The sequence below is a fragment of the Littorina saxatilis genome, linkage group LG12 (genome assembly GCF_037325665.1).
Source record: "Littorina saxatilis isolate snail1 linkage group LG12, US_GU_Lsax_2.0, whole genome shotgun sequence".
Lineage (NCBI taxonomy): Eukaryota > Metazoa > Mollusca > Gastropoda > Littorinimorpha > Littorinidae > Littorina > Littorina saxatilis.
Window position 1 is genome coordinate 22,859,574 of NC_090256.1, and position 20,357 is coordinate 22,879,930.

General features: G+C 41.1%; 1 protein-coding gene across 1 annotated transcript; it reads left to right on the plus strand.

Annotated features, from left to right (window-relative positions):
• The first annotated feature begins 1,488 nt into the window (after positions 1-1,488).
• Positions 1,489-18,517, plus strand: LOC138981532 (uncharacterized). The gene is made up of 8 exons (XM_070354478.1): positions 1,489-1,669; positions 6,951-8,560; positions 11,413-11,599; positions 13,034-13,198; positions 13,670-13,856; positions 15,722-15,797; positions 17,396-17,502; positions 18,388-18,517. Exons 2-8 carry the CDS (start codon positions 6,961-6,963, stop codon positions 18,409-18,411), a joined length of 2,346 nt encoding a protein of 781 aa, XP_070210579.1. The 5' UTR covers positions 1,489-1,669; positions 6,951-6,960; the 3' UTR covers positions 18,412-18,517.
• The last annotated feature ends 1,840 nt before the right edge of the window (positions 18,518-20,357 follow it).

A 20,357-nucleotide genomic window follows, 5' to 3' on the forward strand; every position in this document is an offset into this window, starting at 1 on the left:
CATTTAGTCAAGTTTTGACTTAATGTTTTAACATAGAGGGGGAATCGAGACGAGGGTCGTGGTGTATGTGTGTCTGTGTGTGTGAGTGTGTGTGTGTGTGTGTGTGTGTGTGTGTGTGTGTGTGTGTGTGTGTGTGTGTGTGTGTGTGTGTGTGTGTGTGTGTGTGTGTGTGTGTGTGTGTGTGTGTCTGTGCGTGTGTGTGTGTAGAGCGATTCAGAGTAAACTACTGGACCGATCTTTATGAAATTTTACATGAGAGTTCCTTAATATGATATCCCCAGACGTTTTTTTCATTTTTTTGATAAATGTCTTTGATGACGTCATATCCGGCTTTTTGTAAAAGTTGAGGCAGCACTGTCACATCCTCATTTTTCAATCAAATTGATTCAATTTTTGGTCAAGCAATCTTCGACAAAGGCCTGACTTTGGTATTGCATTTCAGCTTGGTGGCTTAAAAATTAATTAATGACTTTGGTCATTAAAAATCTGAAAATTGTAATTAAAATTATTTTTTTATAAAACGATCCAAATTTACGTTCATCTTATTTTACATCACTTCCTGATTCCAAAAACATATAAATATGTTATATTTGGATTAAAAACAAGCTCTGAAAATTAAGAATTACGCGACTTGTTTATGTTTCTCTTTCTGTTTCTCTTTCTGTCCCTCTTTCTGTTTCTCTTTCTGTTTCTCTTTCTGTTTCTCCTTCCGTTTCTCTTTCTGTCTTTTGTTCTGTCTCTCTTTCTCTTTCTCTTTCTCTTTCTCTTTCTGTCTCTCTTTCTCTTTCTCTTTCTCTTTCTCTTTCTCTTTTTTTTCTGTCTCTCTTTCTGTCACTCGTTCTGTCTCTCTTTTTGTTTTTCTTTCTGTTTTCCCTCCTTCCTCGCTGTTCCCCTTCATGTCTCTCTCTCCGCGTCTGGTGTTTTGAATAAACTCAGAAACACGCACACTAACGGACACACACAAACACGCGTGCGCGCTCATATGCATACGTACAGGATGGCAGGATACAGATGGGGAGGGAGCGAGAGTCATACAGACAAACATACAGACAGTAAGACAGTATATAAGACAGTAAGACAGTCAGATCAGACGGTTTAGACAAACAGACCGACACGCACTCAGACACAGACAAGGATACCGGACTGATGATGCGGTAAAAACGTGATGCTGGAATTAAGCAGATCCATTTTTGTAATCGAATTAATCTCTCACCAATGAAAAAGATCTTTAAAATAAAGCAAACCCAACTTCGTCATCGAATAAACGTATCTATAATTTTGAAGAATTTGTTAACGTCTGAACGGTCCACTCCTTCAAGCTGTAACACTCACATCAACATGTCTGCCCAGCACCCGAAAATAAACGCGAATCAGGAAACGACTCCAGGAAATAAGAATCACATCGAAATAGGTTATTACCCTTTCATGTTAACCACCCCATCATTACGACCTAAAAACTTGGACAGGCGTTGACCATCACGAATGTCTGACGTCATCCTTGGTTACAGCGACGTTTATATAGCTATGACGGCGAGGCTGGTTGCTCCACAGTTTAAACCTGTTGCTTCCCCAGGTGTAGACTTGTCAATCAGGACAGGTAGTGCGAGACAGAGGAAAAGGTGTGCGTGTGTTTCGCTCCAGCTTCCCCCCAGTGCAAGAATCTCCACAGGTAACATTGTTTCGCTGGTATTACTTGCATCTCCCCAACAGGGTTTTCTCAGTGTGTGGGTTCGAGCTGTTGGCTGTTGTGTTTGTGTTTTGGTTCATCTTTTCTGTGAAGCGTATACTTTTGAGGTAAGAAGAGAACGTTTTCGAAGTCCCAAACGAGATTGTTTGTCGTTTTGATTGATTCTTCGTGTCTTGATTTCTTTCGTCCTTCATTTTTGTCTTTTGATATTTTTCTATGCGCGTGCTTTTGAGGTAAGAGAAGGACGTTTTTGAACTCCCAACAAATTTTGTTCGTCGTTTTCTTTGTTTGATTCTTTTTTCTTCTTTTTTTCCTTCGTCCTTAAATTGTGTCTTTGATCTTTTCTCGTTTGCTTTTGAGGTAAGGTGAGAGAATTTTTGTCCTCGATGTCTTTGTCCATCATCGTTTTCTTACTTTTTTTTCTTTTTTTTTTAATTCTTGTTATTCTGTCTTTCTTTTGTTTTTTGTTTGTTTTCTTGTTTCTTTTATTCTCAGATCATATCCTATGCGTGTTCTTTGAGAATAAGGTTGGGAAAGTTTTCCCGGATAACACCGTTCATCGTTTTCTTTTTTCGTGTCCTTTCTTTTTTTTCTGTTTCTTTATTAATTTTGTTTGTTTGTTTCTTTTTTCTGTCGTTTTTCTTTCTTTCTTTCTTTCTTTCTTTCTTTCTTTCTTTCTTGCTTTCTTTCTTTCTTTCTGTCTTTCTTTCTTACTTTCCGTCTTTCTTTCTATCTTTCTTCTTTCCTTTTTTATATTTAGTCAAGTTTTGACTAAATATTTTAACATCGAGGGGGAATCGAAACGAGGGTCGTGGTGTATGTGCGTGTGTCAGTCTGTCTGTGTGTGTGTGTGTGTAGAGCGATTCAGACTAAACTACTGGACCGATCTTTATGAAATTTGACATGAGAGTTCCTGGGTATGAAATCCCCGAACGTTTTTTTCATTTTTTTGATAAATGTCTTTGATGACGTCATATCCGGCTTTTCGTGAAAGTTGAGGCGGCACTGTCACGCCCTCATTTTTCAACCAAATTGGTTGAAATTTTGGTCAAGTAATCTTCGACGAAGCCCGGACTTCGGTATTGCATTTCAGCTTGGTGGCTTAAAAATTAATTAATGACTTTGGTCATTAAAAATCTGAAAATTGTAAAAAAAAATAAAAATTTATAAAACGATCCAAATTTACGTTTATCTTATTCTCCATCATTTGCTGATTCCAAAAACATATAAATATGTTATATTCGGATTAAAAACAAGCTCTGAAAATTAAATATATAAAAATTATTATCAAAATTAAATTGTCCAAATCAATTTAAAAACACTTTCATCTTATTCCTTGTCGGTTCCTGATTCCAAAAACATATAGATATGATATGTTTGGATTAAAAACACGCTCAGAAAGTTAAAACAAAGAGAGGTACAGAAAAGCGTGCTATCCTTCTTAGCGCAACTACTACCCCGCTCTTCTTGTCAATTTCACTGCCTATGCCGTGAGCGGTGGACTACGAGTATACGGTCTTGCTGCGTTGCATTGCATTCAGTTTCATTCTGTGAGTTCGACAGCTACTTGACTAAATATTGTATTTTCGCCTTACGCGACTTGTTTTCTTTCTTACCGTCTTACTTTCTTTCTTATTTTTTTGTTTGTGTTCGCTGTCCTTTTTTCTCTCTTTCTTTCTTTCAATCTTTCTTTCTTTTTTTCTTCCTTCTTTTTTTCTTATTTCTTTCTTTCTATCACATGTTCTTGATGTCATTGTGCAACATCCTCTCTCTGTGTCCCCTCCCCGTCTTTCTCTCTCTCTCTCTCTCTCTCTCTCTCTCTCTCTCTCTCTCTCTCTCTCTCTCTCTCTCTCTCTCTCTCTCTCTCTCTCAGAACTAAACCATATGTCACTGAACCCAAATAAAACTAAATGCATGCTTCTAACCACTAGACAAAAACGACAAAATCTATCATCAAAATTTCCTAAACTACAAATACAAAATCAAGATGTAACTGAAGTTGATAACCATAAGGTTTTGGGAATAACCATTGATAATAATCTGTCTTGGTCAAAACATTTAGATACACTTTGTAAAAATACTTCTAAAAAAATATATCAGTTATCAAAAATTAAACACTTTCTAGACCTACGCACACGGAAACTGTTTTTTCAGGCATATATTCAATCAACTATTGATTATGCGTCCACAGTGTGGGACTCTGCAAGTGCAAACACTTTGAAACACCTGTGCTCTTTACATAGACGAGCTGTAAAATTAATTCTTTTAAAAAATGCATCTCTCTCTATGTCTGATTATAAAAAATTAAAGATTCTTCCTATCAAATCACGATTCATCTATAACAAAGGTGTAATGATGCATAGAATTATGTCAGGGAATGCACCTACATTCATTGCCTCAGATTTCAAACTGAATAATTCAATAAAACTAAACAAATTAATTACCCCAACCCCTAGAATTGACCTTTACAAATCAAGTCTTTCTTATTCTGGCGCCTTATTGTGGAACTCCATTCCTGATTTAATTAAAATGCAATTCAGTGAAACTTCCTTCAAAGAAATGTATATGCTGTTTCTCTTGGAAACAAGTAAATAATTATGTGATAATAATACATCATTGCTTGATATTCATAATGCATTTTGAATGTCTTTTTAACTGTTTGACATGTTAATTATATACATTGTATTGTAATTAATTAAATTTCTATTTCTTCTTGTTATTAATCGAGTTACCCTCAATGGGCGAGGGCCGGACGAAAAAAAGCATGTATATTTTGCTTATTCTGTTACCCTCGATAAATAAATAAAGTTCAAAGTTCAAAGTTCTCTCTCTCTCTCTCTCTCTCTCTCTCTCTCTCTTTCTCTCTCTTTATTTCTTCCCTCTTTTTGTTTGCACAGCTTAAATGTGTTTTCCATTCTTACTTTAAAATGCCTTTGCTGGTGTGCATGTACAAGTTCACACTAATAAAATGATCGCATCAAGAGCCAAAATACAGTTATCAGACTGCAGCTCTTTCTTTTCTTTCTTTATTTGGTGTTTAACGTCGTTTTCAACCACGAAGGTTATATCGCGACGGGTAAAGGGGGGGAGATGGGATAGAGCCACTTGTTAATTGTTTCTTGTTCACAAAAGCACTAATCAATAAAATTGCTCCAGGGGCTTGCAACGTAGTACAATATATTACCTTACTGGGAGAATGCAAGTTTCCAGTACAAAGGACTTAACATTTCTTACAGACTAAAATCTTTACAAACATTGACTATATTCTACACAAGAAACACTTAACAAGGGTAAAAGGAGAAACAGAATCCTTTAGTCGCCTCTTACGACATGCTGGGGAGCATCGGGTAAATTCTTCCCCCTAACCCGCGTGGGGTAGACTGCAGCTCACGAAAACTGTAACAAGAACGTCCAAATCTGACAAATCAATTTTATTCGTAGCATAAAAAACATCGAATTTCAGTTTATGATGTCAGGATGAATTTTAAAGTTTAAAGGCACAGTAAGCCTCCCGTAAACCATCACAGAGCTCCCCGAGCGTCTAAATACAGTACAAGCATACTTCCATTTGAACGCTCACCGAACGGGAACATCCTGGCTGCTTTCTGTCGAGCGTGAGACATTTTCAAAGAATTTATTTTCGTAGACTTGTTCCGTTAACAACAACGGCGCCTCGTTTTTGCGCTAGACCTAACTTTTAAAATCTAAATAATAAATTGACAGCTTGTTACACAAACATTCTTTAATCATAAAAGAATTCGTTTTTCATCAAGACAAGATCAGAACAATTTGAAGTTGGGAAAGTTTAAAAAAAGAAAAGCCCGGAAGCAGGGTCACGCAAGGGTCGTAGCAGACGACGGCCGGTTTATCAGTGCAAATCGCCGTTCCTCTCAACAGTCAAAAGCCATCGCTAGAGTTCTTGTGAACCACAGCCGTTGTTTCGTGCATAAAAAAAACGTGCTATTGTAGATAAGCTCACGTCGAGTCGCATTCAAATGACTAACTATGACGACTGCATTGTGAAAAGGGAAAACTGGATCACACGGGTTCACGATGGCTCAGGGGTAAGATAAACCACGCAAAAATAAATTCTTTGAAAATTGTTCGCTCTTTACGGAGGGCACCTAGGATGTTCTCAATTGGTGAGTGTTTAAATGAAATGGTGTTTGTACTGTGTGTAAAAGCCTGACCGTATCTGTGATGGTTTACGGGAGGCTTACTCTGCCTTTAAAAAGCTGAACATAAACGATCCCCATTTGGATATGAAAATCATGACAGAGCAATAAAATATTTAGTTCATGGTGTTGATTTTTTAAGTCTTCGCAAATGGCTTGTCCACTGTAGATACATATCAATATTTCCTTTACTTTTCTTTTTCTGATGTTGATTATGTTTTTTTACTAATAAAAACTTAAATGATGTAACAGGTTGAATCGGGCTTCTCAAAAAGTAGTGTATATCACTGGTTAGACAAAAAAACACAAAGACTGCATCCTGTAGAGAACTGATGAACAGGACTGGTTTTCAGTTGCTGCGGTATCAAAAATAGCCAGTGAATTAAATATTCAGCTCAACAAACAAACAAATGAATACAACATAACAGGCTTCATTACGCTATCAAAAATATGTCAAAAGACAACTTTCTGGAAATGCACGGCTTCTATTCGTTGTTCCTCACTTAACTTGGCACTTGAACACTGAATTGCTCCATTTCTGTGGTTTGTCGTTTTGTTGTTTGTTGATTGGTTGCTGTTGGTTGCTTGGATGGTTGCTTCATTGGCTGCTATTGCTATGTTCGTCGGATGGTGGGTGAACAGACATACGTATCACAGTCAGACAGAGACAGCAATCGCTGGGCAGAATACAATATCAAGAAGGAGTATTTAAAGCTTGAAATTTGCTCATTGTCTTAGTCTCGCTATAGTGTCTTCCGAACGAGCTTCTGGAAAATGTGTTTATTTTCTGTATTATAAGTGATCGTCTGTCCACTTAAAAAACCGCTGGGTCGAAGATAAGTGACTATATCGTTTTGTTTTGTCACAATTAATCGTTCCTATAACATACCTTACTTGTTTTTTGATTTTGAAATTTGCTCTGCACTAACCTATCACCTTTTTTATGTTTGGGAAAACGCTCTAGTGTGCCGTTTTAATAAAAAAAAAATAACAATAAGATTATTTTACACACTTGGTATCTGTATGTTTGACTGCACATGAGACTGAAACATTAATCTGTGGAACTAACCTATCATCGTGTTTGCCAGACGCTGCACCATGATCCACCAAGACGTGTTGCGGGCCTTGCCCACAGCGCTATGCCTGCTGCTCCTCCACGCTCACCAGGCGTCGCTCACCGGCATCAAGTCGCCTCTCGACCTCAGCTACATCCTCAACGATCTCAGCGTGGAGCTGGGAGGACTGGGGCCGGGCTCTAGACCAGTATCACCACCCAGGTCGTCTGGAAAAGCTGGGGACTACGTCTACCCCCACGGCATCCACAGTCCTTCACGGGCTACTGGTGGTGGTAGTCAAGGGAGCAACAAGGACAAGTCCTTCGGTACGGTGCAGTATTCTAACAACGCTGGAGACGCTCTATTCGGTCTTCACCAGAAGCAGCCTGGTAGCGCGGGCTTCCCGTCGTCGTCTTCTCCTGGAGTACAGACTGGTGTGTACGGGAACAGTGCAGGAGATCGGGTGTTCAGTCAGAATCTGAACCACCCAAGCAGTGTCAGCTCCTCTCCAGGCCTTCAGACCGTACTGTATGCCAACAACGCTGGTGATTCGGCCCACAAGCAGACGCAGCTAGGCTCTTACGGCATCAACGCCGCAGTCCCTGCTGTTCGGTATGCCCCAGGTCCTGGCTCTGGTCCTGCGATAGCGTCTGGACTGTCAGGGGCTGTGCCCAAGCCTCAGCCTACCGAGTATGTCTACCCTCTCTATCCTGACAACAGCGTGGCCAAGCGTGATACGGACCTTAGCAGCTTCGGACAGAATATTGGCAGCGACGGTCACTACCCCATAGAACTCTCTCCTCCCTCTAATGCTGCGCAGTATGGGAGCGACGGACATTATCCCATTGATATTCCAGCCAAAAGGTCCACCGTGACGCAGTACGCCAACGCTGGAGGCCTGGACAAGTACCCTGCGCAGAGGCGTATGATTCTTCCCAGCCCTTACAGCAGCGTCAACGTTCCCTACGCCGTTAACAGCATCAACAAGAACAGCGATAACAACATCTACGACAACAATGGAAAAACTAACAAAGACTATATCGATGGCCATTCTTCTTCGGGCTTCCCGGGTGCCCTGTATCCCAGCTCCGGCGGTCAAAAATCCGACCCTTTCTCGGACTCGCTGTTTTCAAACATCGGTGGAACCAACCAACCTCATGGCGATCCATTCTCCGATTCGCTCTTCTCCAACAACGGGAACCAAAACTCAGCAAAAGATAACTTTGCCGTACAAGGAGGAGGGAGCATCCTCGATAGCACAGTGGGTCAGAGCCCGATCAACTTGGGCCAGTCCTTGTTCCCCGATGCCAAGCCTAAAGCGGGTGTCTTCAACCAAGGGTCAGCGACAGGACATGGTGTTGGTGGCCACTCTGAAGTCGTCCAGCCTCACGCCCCAAGCTATGGTCATCCTGTCGTCGTGTCACAACCAGGATCAAGCGTTGGTCAAGGTGCAGGGGGTCACTACGGAGTTGCATCACAGCCAGCAACGGTGACTGGACATGGTCAGCCTGCAGCGGTGCCTCACCCAGTCCCTGCTGTGGTCAGCGGTCAGCAAGGGGCTGGTGCTGGGGGTGGTGGTCAGTATGGAGCGACGCCACAACATTCTTACCAGCCTGTCGACGTCTACACCACTCGCAAAGACCGTAAGTTGATCTTGTTCTGTTGAAATTAGTAAATTCTTGGAACAGTATTAAGGTTATAACGAACAGTAGTAGTCGTAGTAGTAGTAGTAGTATCTCTATCTCGGTCTCTCTCTCTCTCTCTCTCTTTTTACATTTAGTCAAGTTTTGACTAAATGTTTTAACATAGAGGGGGAATCGAGACGAGGGTCGTGGTGTATGTGTGTGTGTGTGTGTGTGTCTGTCTGTCTGTCTGTGTGTGTGTGTGTAGAGCGATTCAGAGTAAACTACTGGACCGATCTTTATGATTTTTTTTCTTCTATAGTTATCCAAAAAAACTGTCCAGACTTTCATATTGGATAACTGCGCAATTCCCCTTGTGCACCAACAAGAAAACTTCAACCTAGCAGCTTCTCTGTGCAGAGTAGGGATTTCTTCTTCTTCTGCGTTCGTGGGCTGAAACTCCCACGTACACTCGTGTTGTTGCACGAGTGGAATTTTACGTGTATGATCGTTTTTACCCCGCCATTAAGGCAGCCAGAGTAGGGATATTTCATTTTCTTTCTTTATTTTCTTTTTTTTTAGCTGAGGAGATTTTTTCCTGGAATGACACCTATATTTTTGTGCTCCAGTAATTTAGCCAACCGTGGTCAATTGTGCTCGGCAAGGAGCTCGCCTGTTGATTGTCGGTACGTCACCAAGTAGAAGGATGTCTTATCCCATGTAAAGGCCTGGACAGATGTGATGGGGTTTTCATGATGGTTTGCACTAAGTATGTCTGAGGTCGTGACTTACCGATTGTTTCACCTTTATGCAAAACACTGTCATGATTTTAATGGGAAAATATCAGATTGCATAACAACGGAAGAATTGACATAACCTGTAAAATAGAGGGGGTACTCGAGTGCATACTTCAAATGGAACATTTCTATCTGGTTTCAAAGCCTTACGTTTTAAACCCCGAAGGTTATTTCGAGAAATGGCTTGGTTTAAAATTTAACAGCGATGTTTTTACCCCTATCAGGGCACTTTCCCCCTGGATTTTTTCCCCCCTGACTTTATCCCCCCGAATTCTTCCACCCGGATTATTTCCCCCCGTGACTTTTTCCCCCTGGGACTCTTTCCACCCGTGACTTTTCCCCCTCGGACTATTTCCCCCGTGACTCTTTCCCCCTGTGAATTTTTAGCAATGTTTTTTTATATCAATTGATGATCACGTGAGAAGACACAAACATTTCCACCCCTTTACAAATTATTCGTACATTTATATTTTCACGTGAGAAGTGAGCAGTGTTAGCCACTGTAAGTGAAATCTGTGAATGTGTGAATGATCAGTATCCGTGACTGTCAACTTGATTGCCACTATTCTGCAAAATGGATCAACAAAGAGAGGCCGATTTCAAAACAACAGAGAGAGGAGCAAGATGCGTTGTTGACAAGAAATACATATATTTAAAACAGAAGGATTTGGCAGGTGGAAAGCAAAGCTGGGAGTGTGAGAGAAGAAAGATGGGCGGTTGCAAGGCCAAGATCCATTTGTTTGAGACAATGGTGCAGAAGGAAGTCAATGAACACAACCATCTTCCTGAGTCACACAGAGAAGAAATTATGGCAGTGAGGAGTTCACTGAGGCGCCGAGCTGAAGAAACGGAGGAACCGCCTCAAAGACTTCTTTTCAATTTGCTCAACACATCGCTGGTCATCCTCCACCACCCAAAAGAAGGAAATACAAAGACTCTAACGAGCGCATTTTGCGGCTTGTTCGGTCATATGACAACAGGAACCTTGACACATACCTACTCGGAATTGCACACAATGTTTTCTTTTGAGACGCTTCTAGATGTGAACGTAGCAGAGATTGCCAATACCAAGACTCTAACCAGCGCATTTCGCGGCATACAGTGTTTTCTTTTAGACTATTTTAGACTCTTTTAGATGTGTATGTATGTGAATGTACGTGTTTTAAACCAAAGCTGTTGAATTAAAAGTAGGAACCACACATGTGTAAGAATGCACATTTTATTTATCCATTTTATCAAAAAATTAAGCATTAAGCATTAACAAAAAAATTAAAATAGAAATAATAAAATAACGGAAAGAGTCAAGGGGGGAAAGAGTCACGGGGGAAAGTGCCCCAGGGGGGAAAAGTCACGGGGGGAAAAAGTCTCAGGGGGAAAATGTCACGGGGGTAAAAAATCTGGGTGGAAGAATTCGGGGGGATAAAGTCAGGGGGGAAAAAATCCAGGGGGAAAGTGTCCTAGAATCGTTTTTACCATGTTACCTTTACACGAGCGCAGCACGACCCATGGAAGGGTCAGCCGTCTCAATACAGGCGCTGAAAACGGCTATAAAAGCTTATATCTTATGGTGGTTTTTTTTTTAATTTGCTTGATCGTGTTTGACTCAAAGCAAGAGCATCAGGTTTTTTTTTGTATTGGTGCCTTTAATTTACTGAGCGCTTTCTTTCTATGATTACTGTTTTCCACACCGGCATGGGTTTTCTACGACTTGTCTGTTGTCCGCAACGTATGTGTCTGTACGTATGTCCACTTTTAAACATATGGCCGAGATGTAAGCGTGTTGTTGTTGTTGTTGTAGTTGTTGTTGTTGTTGTTGTTGTTGTTGTTGTTCTCGTCGTCGTCGTCGTTTGAATAAACATTCAGCTCTACAACCTTTCTTGTCTCTCCAATGCTTCACAAGTATCATTATTGCAAACTGACATTCGTTTTTGTGACATTTTAAAAGTGCAGTGACAATTTGCGTGTGACATTCTAAGAGTGCAGTGACAATGTGTGTGTGATATTCTTGCAGTGCAGTGACAATTTGTATGTGATATTCGTGCAGTGCCGTGAACATGTTGTGTGATATTCTTGCAGTTCAATGCTGGCCTCAGTTTTTCTTTGAGTACACACACGACTTCAGCGGCTCCGTGTGGCAGGATGTCAAAGGTCACGTGCAAGTGCATGGAGGTCACGCCGTCTTTCAAGGTCACGGATTCCTAGCCATTCCCTTCTTCGCCTGCAATGACCTGCTGCCCCGATACTCCATGATCTTCGTCATCAGGTCAGTGTTAAGCACATAACAACGCGCCATTTTCCCCATTGACTTTTTTTTCTACTTTTTTTTTATAGCTGACAGACTAACGAACAATTAATATGAGATGACCAAACCTTTTTTGATAATGTGTTTGGATCTCCGGCAAGGCGGTGCCGTCGCCGAAAAAAATTGATTACCTTGGGCAACGGCACCGCCCTGTCAGAAATTGAAAAACAGTATCAGATAAGCTTTGGTCATCTCAGTCATATTTATTGTTCGTTATCGTTAGTCTGTCAGCTATAAAGACCAATTGGGTCGACGCTACTTCTGGCTCTGACTTTGAACGGCCCCGCAGAGTTTGGTTGAAGGGACGTTACATGGCAAGAACCAACCAATCTGTCTTTGAAATGTATAGATTTCTTTTACTTTGGATTGCCTTAATAGAACAAGACATCCGTTTGTGGAAGCGTTTCCCAACCAGTCATAAGCAACATCGTTGTCTCCAACAGAGCCGGTCTCTTTCTTGGCCACCCCCTCCCTTCTAATTGTACTTATGCTTATTTGTAACACAAAATACCAGACTTGGTCGTTCTAACTCTGTGTGTGCTTGTTTTTAACGGACCTCGACTAGGCCGTTCTAACACGGTTTATGCAGTTCTCATCCAGTTCCCTGGGGGACATACAGCTACATCCAGCGTTGCCACTGGCAAACACTGCACAAACTATAAAGCAGAAGCAGAAGCTCTCATGCAGGCCGCCTCCTTCGTTCAGGACTCCGCAGACCCTTGCTACCAAGTTGTCTTCCTCTCAGACGCCCTTTCAGTCCTTCAGGCCCTAGAGAACGACAAACTCCCACAGCTGGCCAAAGCATTACAGATGGTCAGACAAACCAGAAGAGTTGTCCTCCAGTGGATACCAGCACACTGTGGGATACCAGGAAATGAAAGGGCAGATGAGCTGGCAAAAGAAGGAGCCGTGGAAGACCAACCTGAAAACAGTGTCAGCTTTAGTGAGCAGAAGACAATCATCAAGGCATTGATGAGGCCAAGGACAAACAGAGATGACTACCACACAATGTCCAGAGAGCAGCAAGTCAACCTCATCAGGCTGCGTACTGGCCACAACAGGCTCAATGCTCACATGAACCGAAAGTTCAAGCTGGCGCCATCACCAACCTGTGCCTGCGGTCAAGAGGACCAAACAGCGGAACACATCTTACAGCGATGTCCCTTACTAGATGAGGAACGAAAAGAAGTGTGGCCGTCACCAACTCCCTTGCAGACCAAACTATACGGCAGTCGACAGGAATTGGAGAAAACGACAACATTTATCACCAGTGCTGGACTGATTGTGTAACCTCTGCGAACGCCAAGAAGAAGAAGAAGACACGGTTTATGCTTGTTTTTAACGGACCAGACAAGGCCGTTCTAACTCTGTGTACGTTTGTTTTTAACTAAACAGGCCAGACTTTACCAGCAACGCGCCTCAGGCAGTGATAGGCAACAGCGTGTTTTCTAACAAGGCAAGCATCTTGGTCTCACTGAGCCGTAACACCCTGACCCTAGTGGTGAGACCGAGGGCCCCTAACCTCACGGCTCAGCAGCTGCTGGATCAATGCCACAGCAGGTACGTGTCTTTAGTATTCAAGTCCAGGAATGTTTAGTGGATTTTCTGCTGGTATCCTAGGTGGAAAAGCCCCAAAGTGGATATAGCTTGGATTAGTGTGTGCATGGTTTTGTATTCATTATACTTTTGCTGAATATTGTTTTTTTATTAGGTTTTGACCTTCCTTTCTTTTCTTGTTTATCTTGCTCCGTTGAACAGAACGGTCTTGCCGCTGGAACAATTGATAATTTTTTTCAAAGTGAATATGAATTATGCGATCAGTCGTAATATGAAATAGAATGTACAGTACCACATAAACACAGACAGACAAACACACACAGACAGACACACACACAAACGTACACACACACACACACACACACACACACACACACACACACACACACACACACACATATAGGAGTTATCTTTAACCTTTCAGTAATCAAAACCCATATTCATGTATCACAATTGTCTTCTTTCGTATTTCAGGACGAAGAGGTCAGTTGGCACCGCTGGTCAATATGGAAGAACCGCTGGTCAGTATGGAGGAACCGCTGGTCAGTATGGAGGAACCGTTGCGACAGGGGGTTCTGGATTCCAACCCCAGCTCCCAGCCTCTGGAACGGCTTATGGTGGTTCTGCACATGGTGACATTGTCGTACTCCAGCTACCCATAGTGAGTGTCTTAGATAAATAGAGAATACTACATGGCTTGCTGTGTCGTACCAGATTTACACGAGTTGGTTTTTTTTAAATATTGAACTGCGAGCGAAAGCGAGCTGTTCACTATTTGAAAAAGCAACGAGTGTAAATCTGGTACAAAACAGCAAGCCATGTAGTATTCTGTTTATCCTACATTGTACTGTACTTACGTGTATTTTACTGAAAATGTCTTGCAGTCGAGGCAGCTAAATTAAAGACGCTTGTTTTGGAACCTCGATCTCTTCTAAAGCCTCGTGCAATCTAGTACGTCAAAGTAAAGAAACGTCACTCTGAAAGTGTGGCGTGACGTGTTAGTTCTAAAGATTCACCGAGGGTAATTAGCGAACACAATTTTTGTTTCTATAATGACGTTTGTCTCGGTGACTTTGGCATCATAAGTGCTCAGTGGAAAAACAGGTCCCTGCCAGACTTTGGCATCATAAGCAGTGGAAAAACAGGTCCCTGCCAGACTTGCTTGACATGACCTCATTTACATGATAATTATACACACGTGTGATTTGAACGATTATTATCTCACGGGTGTCTCTCTCACGTATGTAGTATAACAAAGAGTCATATTACTTAAACAAACAAAAATAGTTTCTGACAAACAAAAACGAATGTGAAAAAGGCGAACCTTTCCTGGCGACCATCTCTTGATCACGACCACCTGCCCATAACGACGACAGCAAAAGAAACCCCGACGAGGTTCTTTACTGAATAATGTATCATTCCATGACGACTATAGAGAATACTACATGGCTTGCTGTGTCGTACCAGATTTACACGAGGGTTTTTTTTTTTTAAATATTGAACTGCGAGCGAAAGCGAGCTGTTCACTATTTGAAAAAGCAACGAGTGTAAATCTGGTACGAAACAGCAAGCCATGTAGTATTCTGTTTATCCTACATACTGTACTTACGTGTATTTTACTGAAAATGTCCTGCATTCGAGGCAGCTAAATTGAAGACGCTTGTTTTAGAACCTCGATCTCTTCTAAAGCCTCGTGCAATCTATTACCGTTACGTCAAAGCAAAGAAACGTCACTCTGGAAGTGTGGCGTTACGTGTTATTTCTAAAGATTCTTCGAGGGCAATTAGCGAGCGCAATTTGTGTTTCTATAATGACGTTTGTCTCGGTGACTTTGGCATCATAAGCAGTGGAAAAACAGGTCCCTGCCAGACTTGCTTGACATGACCTCATTTACATGATATACACACGTGTGATTTGAACGATTATTATCTCACGGGTGTCTCTCTCACGTATGTAGGATAAACTGACCTTCTATATATTGAAGAATCCAATTGAGGCTGGTCCCTTCGGTGGTCGTTACAGACAATTTCGACTGCATATGTCACACCAGCCATTGTTTTCGGTGATTTGTGTTTTGTAACTCGATATCGAATTGTCTTTAATGTGATAGGTTTTGTGCTCTTGTGGACTTTTCATAAGCTCTTCTACGATATCATGCTATTCGATTGTCACCGTGCTGCGGAGCATTTCCTTTGTACTCTTCGATAATCATCTTTGCTACTCATCATTTCTGAGTTCGGATTACAAGTGAATCATGAGGGTACATGCATCCATGCCCGGCATCTGTGTGTGTTTTTATTTTGTTATGATAAAAGAAGTGTTAGGAAGATACTCATCATTATCATCATCATCAATATCGTCGTCATTGTCGTCGTCATCAGCACCAGCATCTTCACCATCATCATCATCATCATCATCATCATCATCATAATCATAATCATCATCCCCATCATCATCATCATCATCATCATCATCATCATGATTCACGACAGTCGTTTGATGGTTTGTGGGGTTGTCTTGTTGCAGGCAGGGGAGGTTACCGTGACAATCGCTCAAGAAAAGGACTGGATTTCCCTCAGCGCTGGTGATCAACACGTCAGCAGTGAGTTCTCTCCCTTGCACAATAATGTCACCAGTTTGCTCTCACTCAGACTTTTGATTACGCGAGAGTCGCTTGGATTGTGACTTCTGTATGAGCTCTGGCGAACGCAGATTGCAGCAGTCCAGGGCTGTGGTGCACGCGAAAGTTATCAACCGGTTGGGAGCCAGCCGCGGTGTTGGATTGGTTGAAATTGAGATTTGTTGTTATGTCAACGCGGTTTGGTGGCAAGCACCCATTTTCGGTTCGTGTACCTCGGCCCTGCACACCAAACAATCATTGACTCTTTGCCTCATGCCTCTCAAAGAAAACATATCAGTGATCTGTAATACTACAGTCCCAAAGCTGTATTTTATTCACTAATGGATCACCTCCTTTCGGCAGTATTCTAAACGATTTGCAATCATATGTATCTGCAGGAGTATGGAAAACTTAAAATATGATCAGAATCTTAAAAACATATGCATGGTAGGTGGCTCCTTACATCCCTGACAAAAGGTTGAAGTTTCTAAGCCAGGGAGACTCCTGCAGATAAGAACAAGTCGAAATTACTACATTTGAGTCAAGCTGTTCGGAACTCACGGAATGAAACTGAACGCACTGTAATTTTTTTACCAAGTCAGTACAGCTTCGTCAATCCCCGCGTGAAGGAAATCGCTCACCTTCCACGTGCAAAACGTAGTGATATTGACACGCCAGATTAGCGCGGTAGCGTATTGGGCTAAGCAGGAAAGCGGCGCGCTTTTCTTTATTCTTGTTAACTTTCTGAGGTTGTTTCGAATACAACCTATCATATCTGTATGTTTTTGGAATCACGAAATGATAAAGAATAAGATGAAATCATTTTTGGATCGATTTCTTACATTTTAATCGTAAGACTAATTAATCTATTTTCGTTAATTGTGATCACATTTTAAGAGTAAACATGACATATGTATGTATGTTTAGATTCAGAATGTGATGAAGAATACGATGCAATCAATTTTAAATCTGTTTGCGAAAAATCGATTTTAATTACAACTTTAATGAGCAAACTCATTAATTCATTTTTAAGCCTCCAAGCTGAAATGCAATACCAAAGTCCGGGCTTTGTCGAAGATTACTTGACCAAACTTTCAACCAATTTGGTTGAAAAATGAGAGCGTGACAGTGCCGCCTCAACTTTCACGAAAAGCCGGATATGACGTCATTAAAGACATTTATCAAAAAAATGAAAAAAACGTCTGGAGGTACCATACTCAGGATCTCTCATGTCAAGTTTCATGAAGATCGGTCCAGTAGTTTTCTCTGAATCGCTCTACACACACACACAGACACACACACATACACCACGACCCTCGTCTCGATTCCTCCCTCTACGTTAAAACATTTAGTCAAAACTTGACTAAATGTAAAAATGACTGCCCTTCGGGATTTTCGGGTTTTTTAATAAACGTCGATCGCTGCTTGTTTTTATTCATGTCTGTGTGAATTGGGATTTGTTTTTGTTTTTGTCGGTTTTTTTTTTTAGTGTTTTTACATTTAGTCAAGTTTTGACTAAATGTTTTAACGTAGTTTTTTTTATCGGTGTGTAAAGTGTTGGCTTATGTGTTATGCTTCAGAGCCCGGCAGACTGCCCACCCTGACGAACGAAGCGCTGTACGTTGGGGCAGGTGCTGACCCTCGTGGCGGGGACGCTTTAGCTCATTACACGGGGACCTTCGACTCGGTAAGTGCTGCTTTTATGGTTCTGCAAAAATTGATATTGTCATTAATTTTAGCTTTGGGTTGTATGTTTGTGTGTTTGTTTATTTCCTTGCTTTATTCTAAACTGAAGCGTTCCTCTTCCGAACACACTTTCTGTAATCAGTTTTGAACACTGTGTTACATAGTTTATCGTTCCTTTAGCATAAGTAACAAGTGGTAAACACATAGGCCTATGTTAAAATCGAACACATGTGTTAACCATGTGCTACTTTTGCTTGTAGAACTATGTGCTTTGCCACACTGTGTTCAAACTGACTGAAACAGGAAGTGTTCAAAAGTGTAGCATTTCAACTTAGAGTTCTTTTTTTTAGTGTTTATGTTTCTTTCCTTCTTTCTTTCTTTCCTTCTTTCTTTCTTTCTTTCTTTCTTTCTTTCCTTCTTTCTTTCTTTCCTTCTTTCTTTCTTTCTTTCTTTCTTTCTTCCCTTGTTCGGTCAACCAGCTCATCCTCGGTCGGTTGTTTAGTTGGTTGGTCGGCTGGTTATTTTGTTGGTTGGTAGGTTGGTTGCCTGTTATCTGGTACACTTGCTTGATGATGTAGCTGAAAAAACAAGAAACTCCGACTCGCACAGTTTTTGGGGAATTGAAAATTTTGAACGTTTGACAATTGACAGCGCGACTGCAAGCTAACATCAATCAATCAATCAATATGAAGCTTATATAGCGCGTATTCCGTGGGTACAGTTCTAAGCGCTTGTTCTATGCTACATCATTTTGTTTGGAACGACCTTTGCAACATGGTGACAAAAAACAGACAAATACTTTGTTCCGGCTTTATTTACCAACCACACACAATATCTCAAGGTTGTCACCTTTAGTAATCATGTTTGTGTTTCTTTGTCTTTGCAGTTCCTGTTTGAGAAGTGCCCATAAAACCAATTCAAGTCAGCGTGAATCGACCCTCGGACCAACACAAGCCTGTGAAATGCTACAACAAACTGTCTTTGATCTTGGGGAGGGAGGGGGTAGAGGTTATGGGTATAGGCGGGGGAGCTGAGAGGGGGGGGGGTGGCGATGGTGGAGGGAGAAGGGGACGGACGGGTCGCGGATAAATGTGGTCAAAGGCACATACTGATAAAAACTGTCCCGCAAATGTCAAAGTAAACCCAAAGCCATTTTAACTTGTTGGGTTTTTTTTCTTCCTTTTTGACCTTTAAACACAATTTTCTTTTACAAAATACTTTCAGAATGTATACTTCGTTGATTGCAAAAGGCAGGTTATTATATCGACGCATAAATACACATGTAAGAAGCCGTGAAAGGGAACTATCTGACTAGACACTGTACCTATCCGCATCACTGAGTTTGTCATGTGGCTTTCAACTCATTTGAAAGACTGTGAATGCTTGTTAAAGGTATGCACCATATTCGACGTCGTCATGGAATTTTGGCGTAACTCATTTTATACAGCTTTTCAGTAGAAGGCCAAAACTGATTATTTTTTTATTATGAAAAAGTGTTTATATTTGTACCTGGTATGGATACAGAGATAAAAGAATGTTAAATCATGTATTGTCCATCGTATTTTAAAGAATATTTCTCATTGAGAATGATTTACCTAGTCTAAAGCACAAGTACATCAAAATCGCCAAGAATCGCGTTACGCCAAAATAAAATCTTACACACGATCTTAACAAGAAGCGGGTATTAAACATTCAGAAGCTGAGGCAAAAAACAAAAAACAAAACTTTTAACTCGGACTGAACTATTGTGCTGCTTTTCTGGCGGGAGTTTGCCGAGTTATTGGTGCCGAAAACACGTTCGCTACGACATGAAGAGAAAAAGTGACAAACTTGTCTCCAAGTTAATTTGACATGTGCTGACACGGCTGCCGGAATTGTGTGGGTGAGGTTCTTTTTGATAGAAATGTATCATACGGTTTTATGAACATCTTTTCTTGTTTAGATAGGATTTATTCAATAATTAAAACACCTCTCGTGATTGTAAAAATTGAAGAAATGGCGCCGGATGACTCTATATTTTCAATGGAGGCGCAATAATTAAGCTCCCATACCAGCAGAAAACACTAGAAATTTGACGGTGAGAAATGTGAATAGATGTTTTTTGGGGGGGTAAGCGGAGGGGGGGGGTGAGGTACTACAATGGAGGTTTTAAAAACATCAGTACATTAAGGATTTGAAAGGGAAATGCAAAACAGTTAAGTTTCTTTTAGTGTTGGGTTAGTCAAGATAAAAGATTTAACCTATCGACAAATTGAGCAAGAAGATGCCCTAATTGTGACAATGTGATTTTGTTATGTAAACGTTATTTCCACGTTATTCAATGTGTTCAAAATATTTATCAATCAATGCATGTGTTTATATTTGCCGAATGAGAGTGAAAACATGACTGTGAAGAATGATAATTGCTTGTACATTTTTTTCTGTATCAAATATTTCTCCTTTTTTTGTGGTCTTTTTTATATAATTTTTTCAAGAAATAAAAATCATTTTCAAACAGAAACATACGTTGTTACGGTGATTGTTTTTGCCCGCATTCAGAAGTGTATATGCATAAGCCTTTCTGGAGGAGGGGGGGACGGGGGATGTGTGTGTGTGTGTGTGTGTGTGTGTGTGTGTGTGTGTGTGTGTGTGTGTGTGTGTGCACATGCGTGCGTGCGCATGCGTGCGTATGTGCGTCTGTTTGTAAGTCTGTTATTATGTCCGTCTGCCTGCTGGTCTGTCTGTCTGTCTGCCTGCCTATCTGTCTATCGGTCTATCTGTCACTTATGAGCACGGCCATCACATGCACAGTTTAGCACTTGCTCTTACATAGACATTTACACACCCTCGTACAAAAACGAGTGAGAATTTAACACA

What these genes read in the sequence shown, in the direction of transcription:
- LOC138981532 (XM_070354478.1), top strand. Translation starts at nt 6,961, where the DNA reads ATGATCCACCAAGACGTGTTGCGGGCCTTGCCCACAGCGCTATGCCTG. An exon ending in TCCATGATCTTCGTCATCAG is followed by an intron (nt 11,600 to 13,033) that starts GTCAGTGTTAAG and finishes TTAACTAAACAG; the next exon opens with GCCAGACTTTACCAGCAACG. An exon ending in TGGTGATCAACACGTCAGCA is followed by an intron (nt 15,798 to 17,395) that starts GTGAGTTCTCTC and finishes GTTATGCTTCAG; the next exon opens with AGCCCGGCAGACTGCCCACC.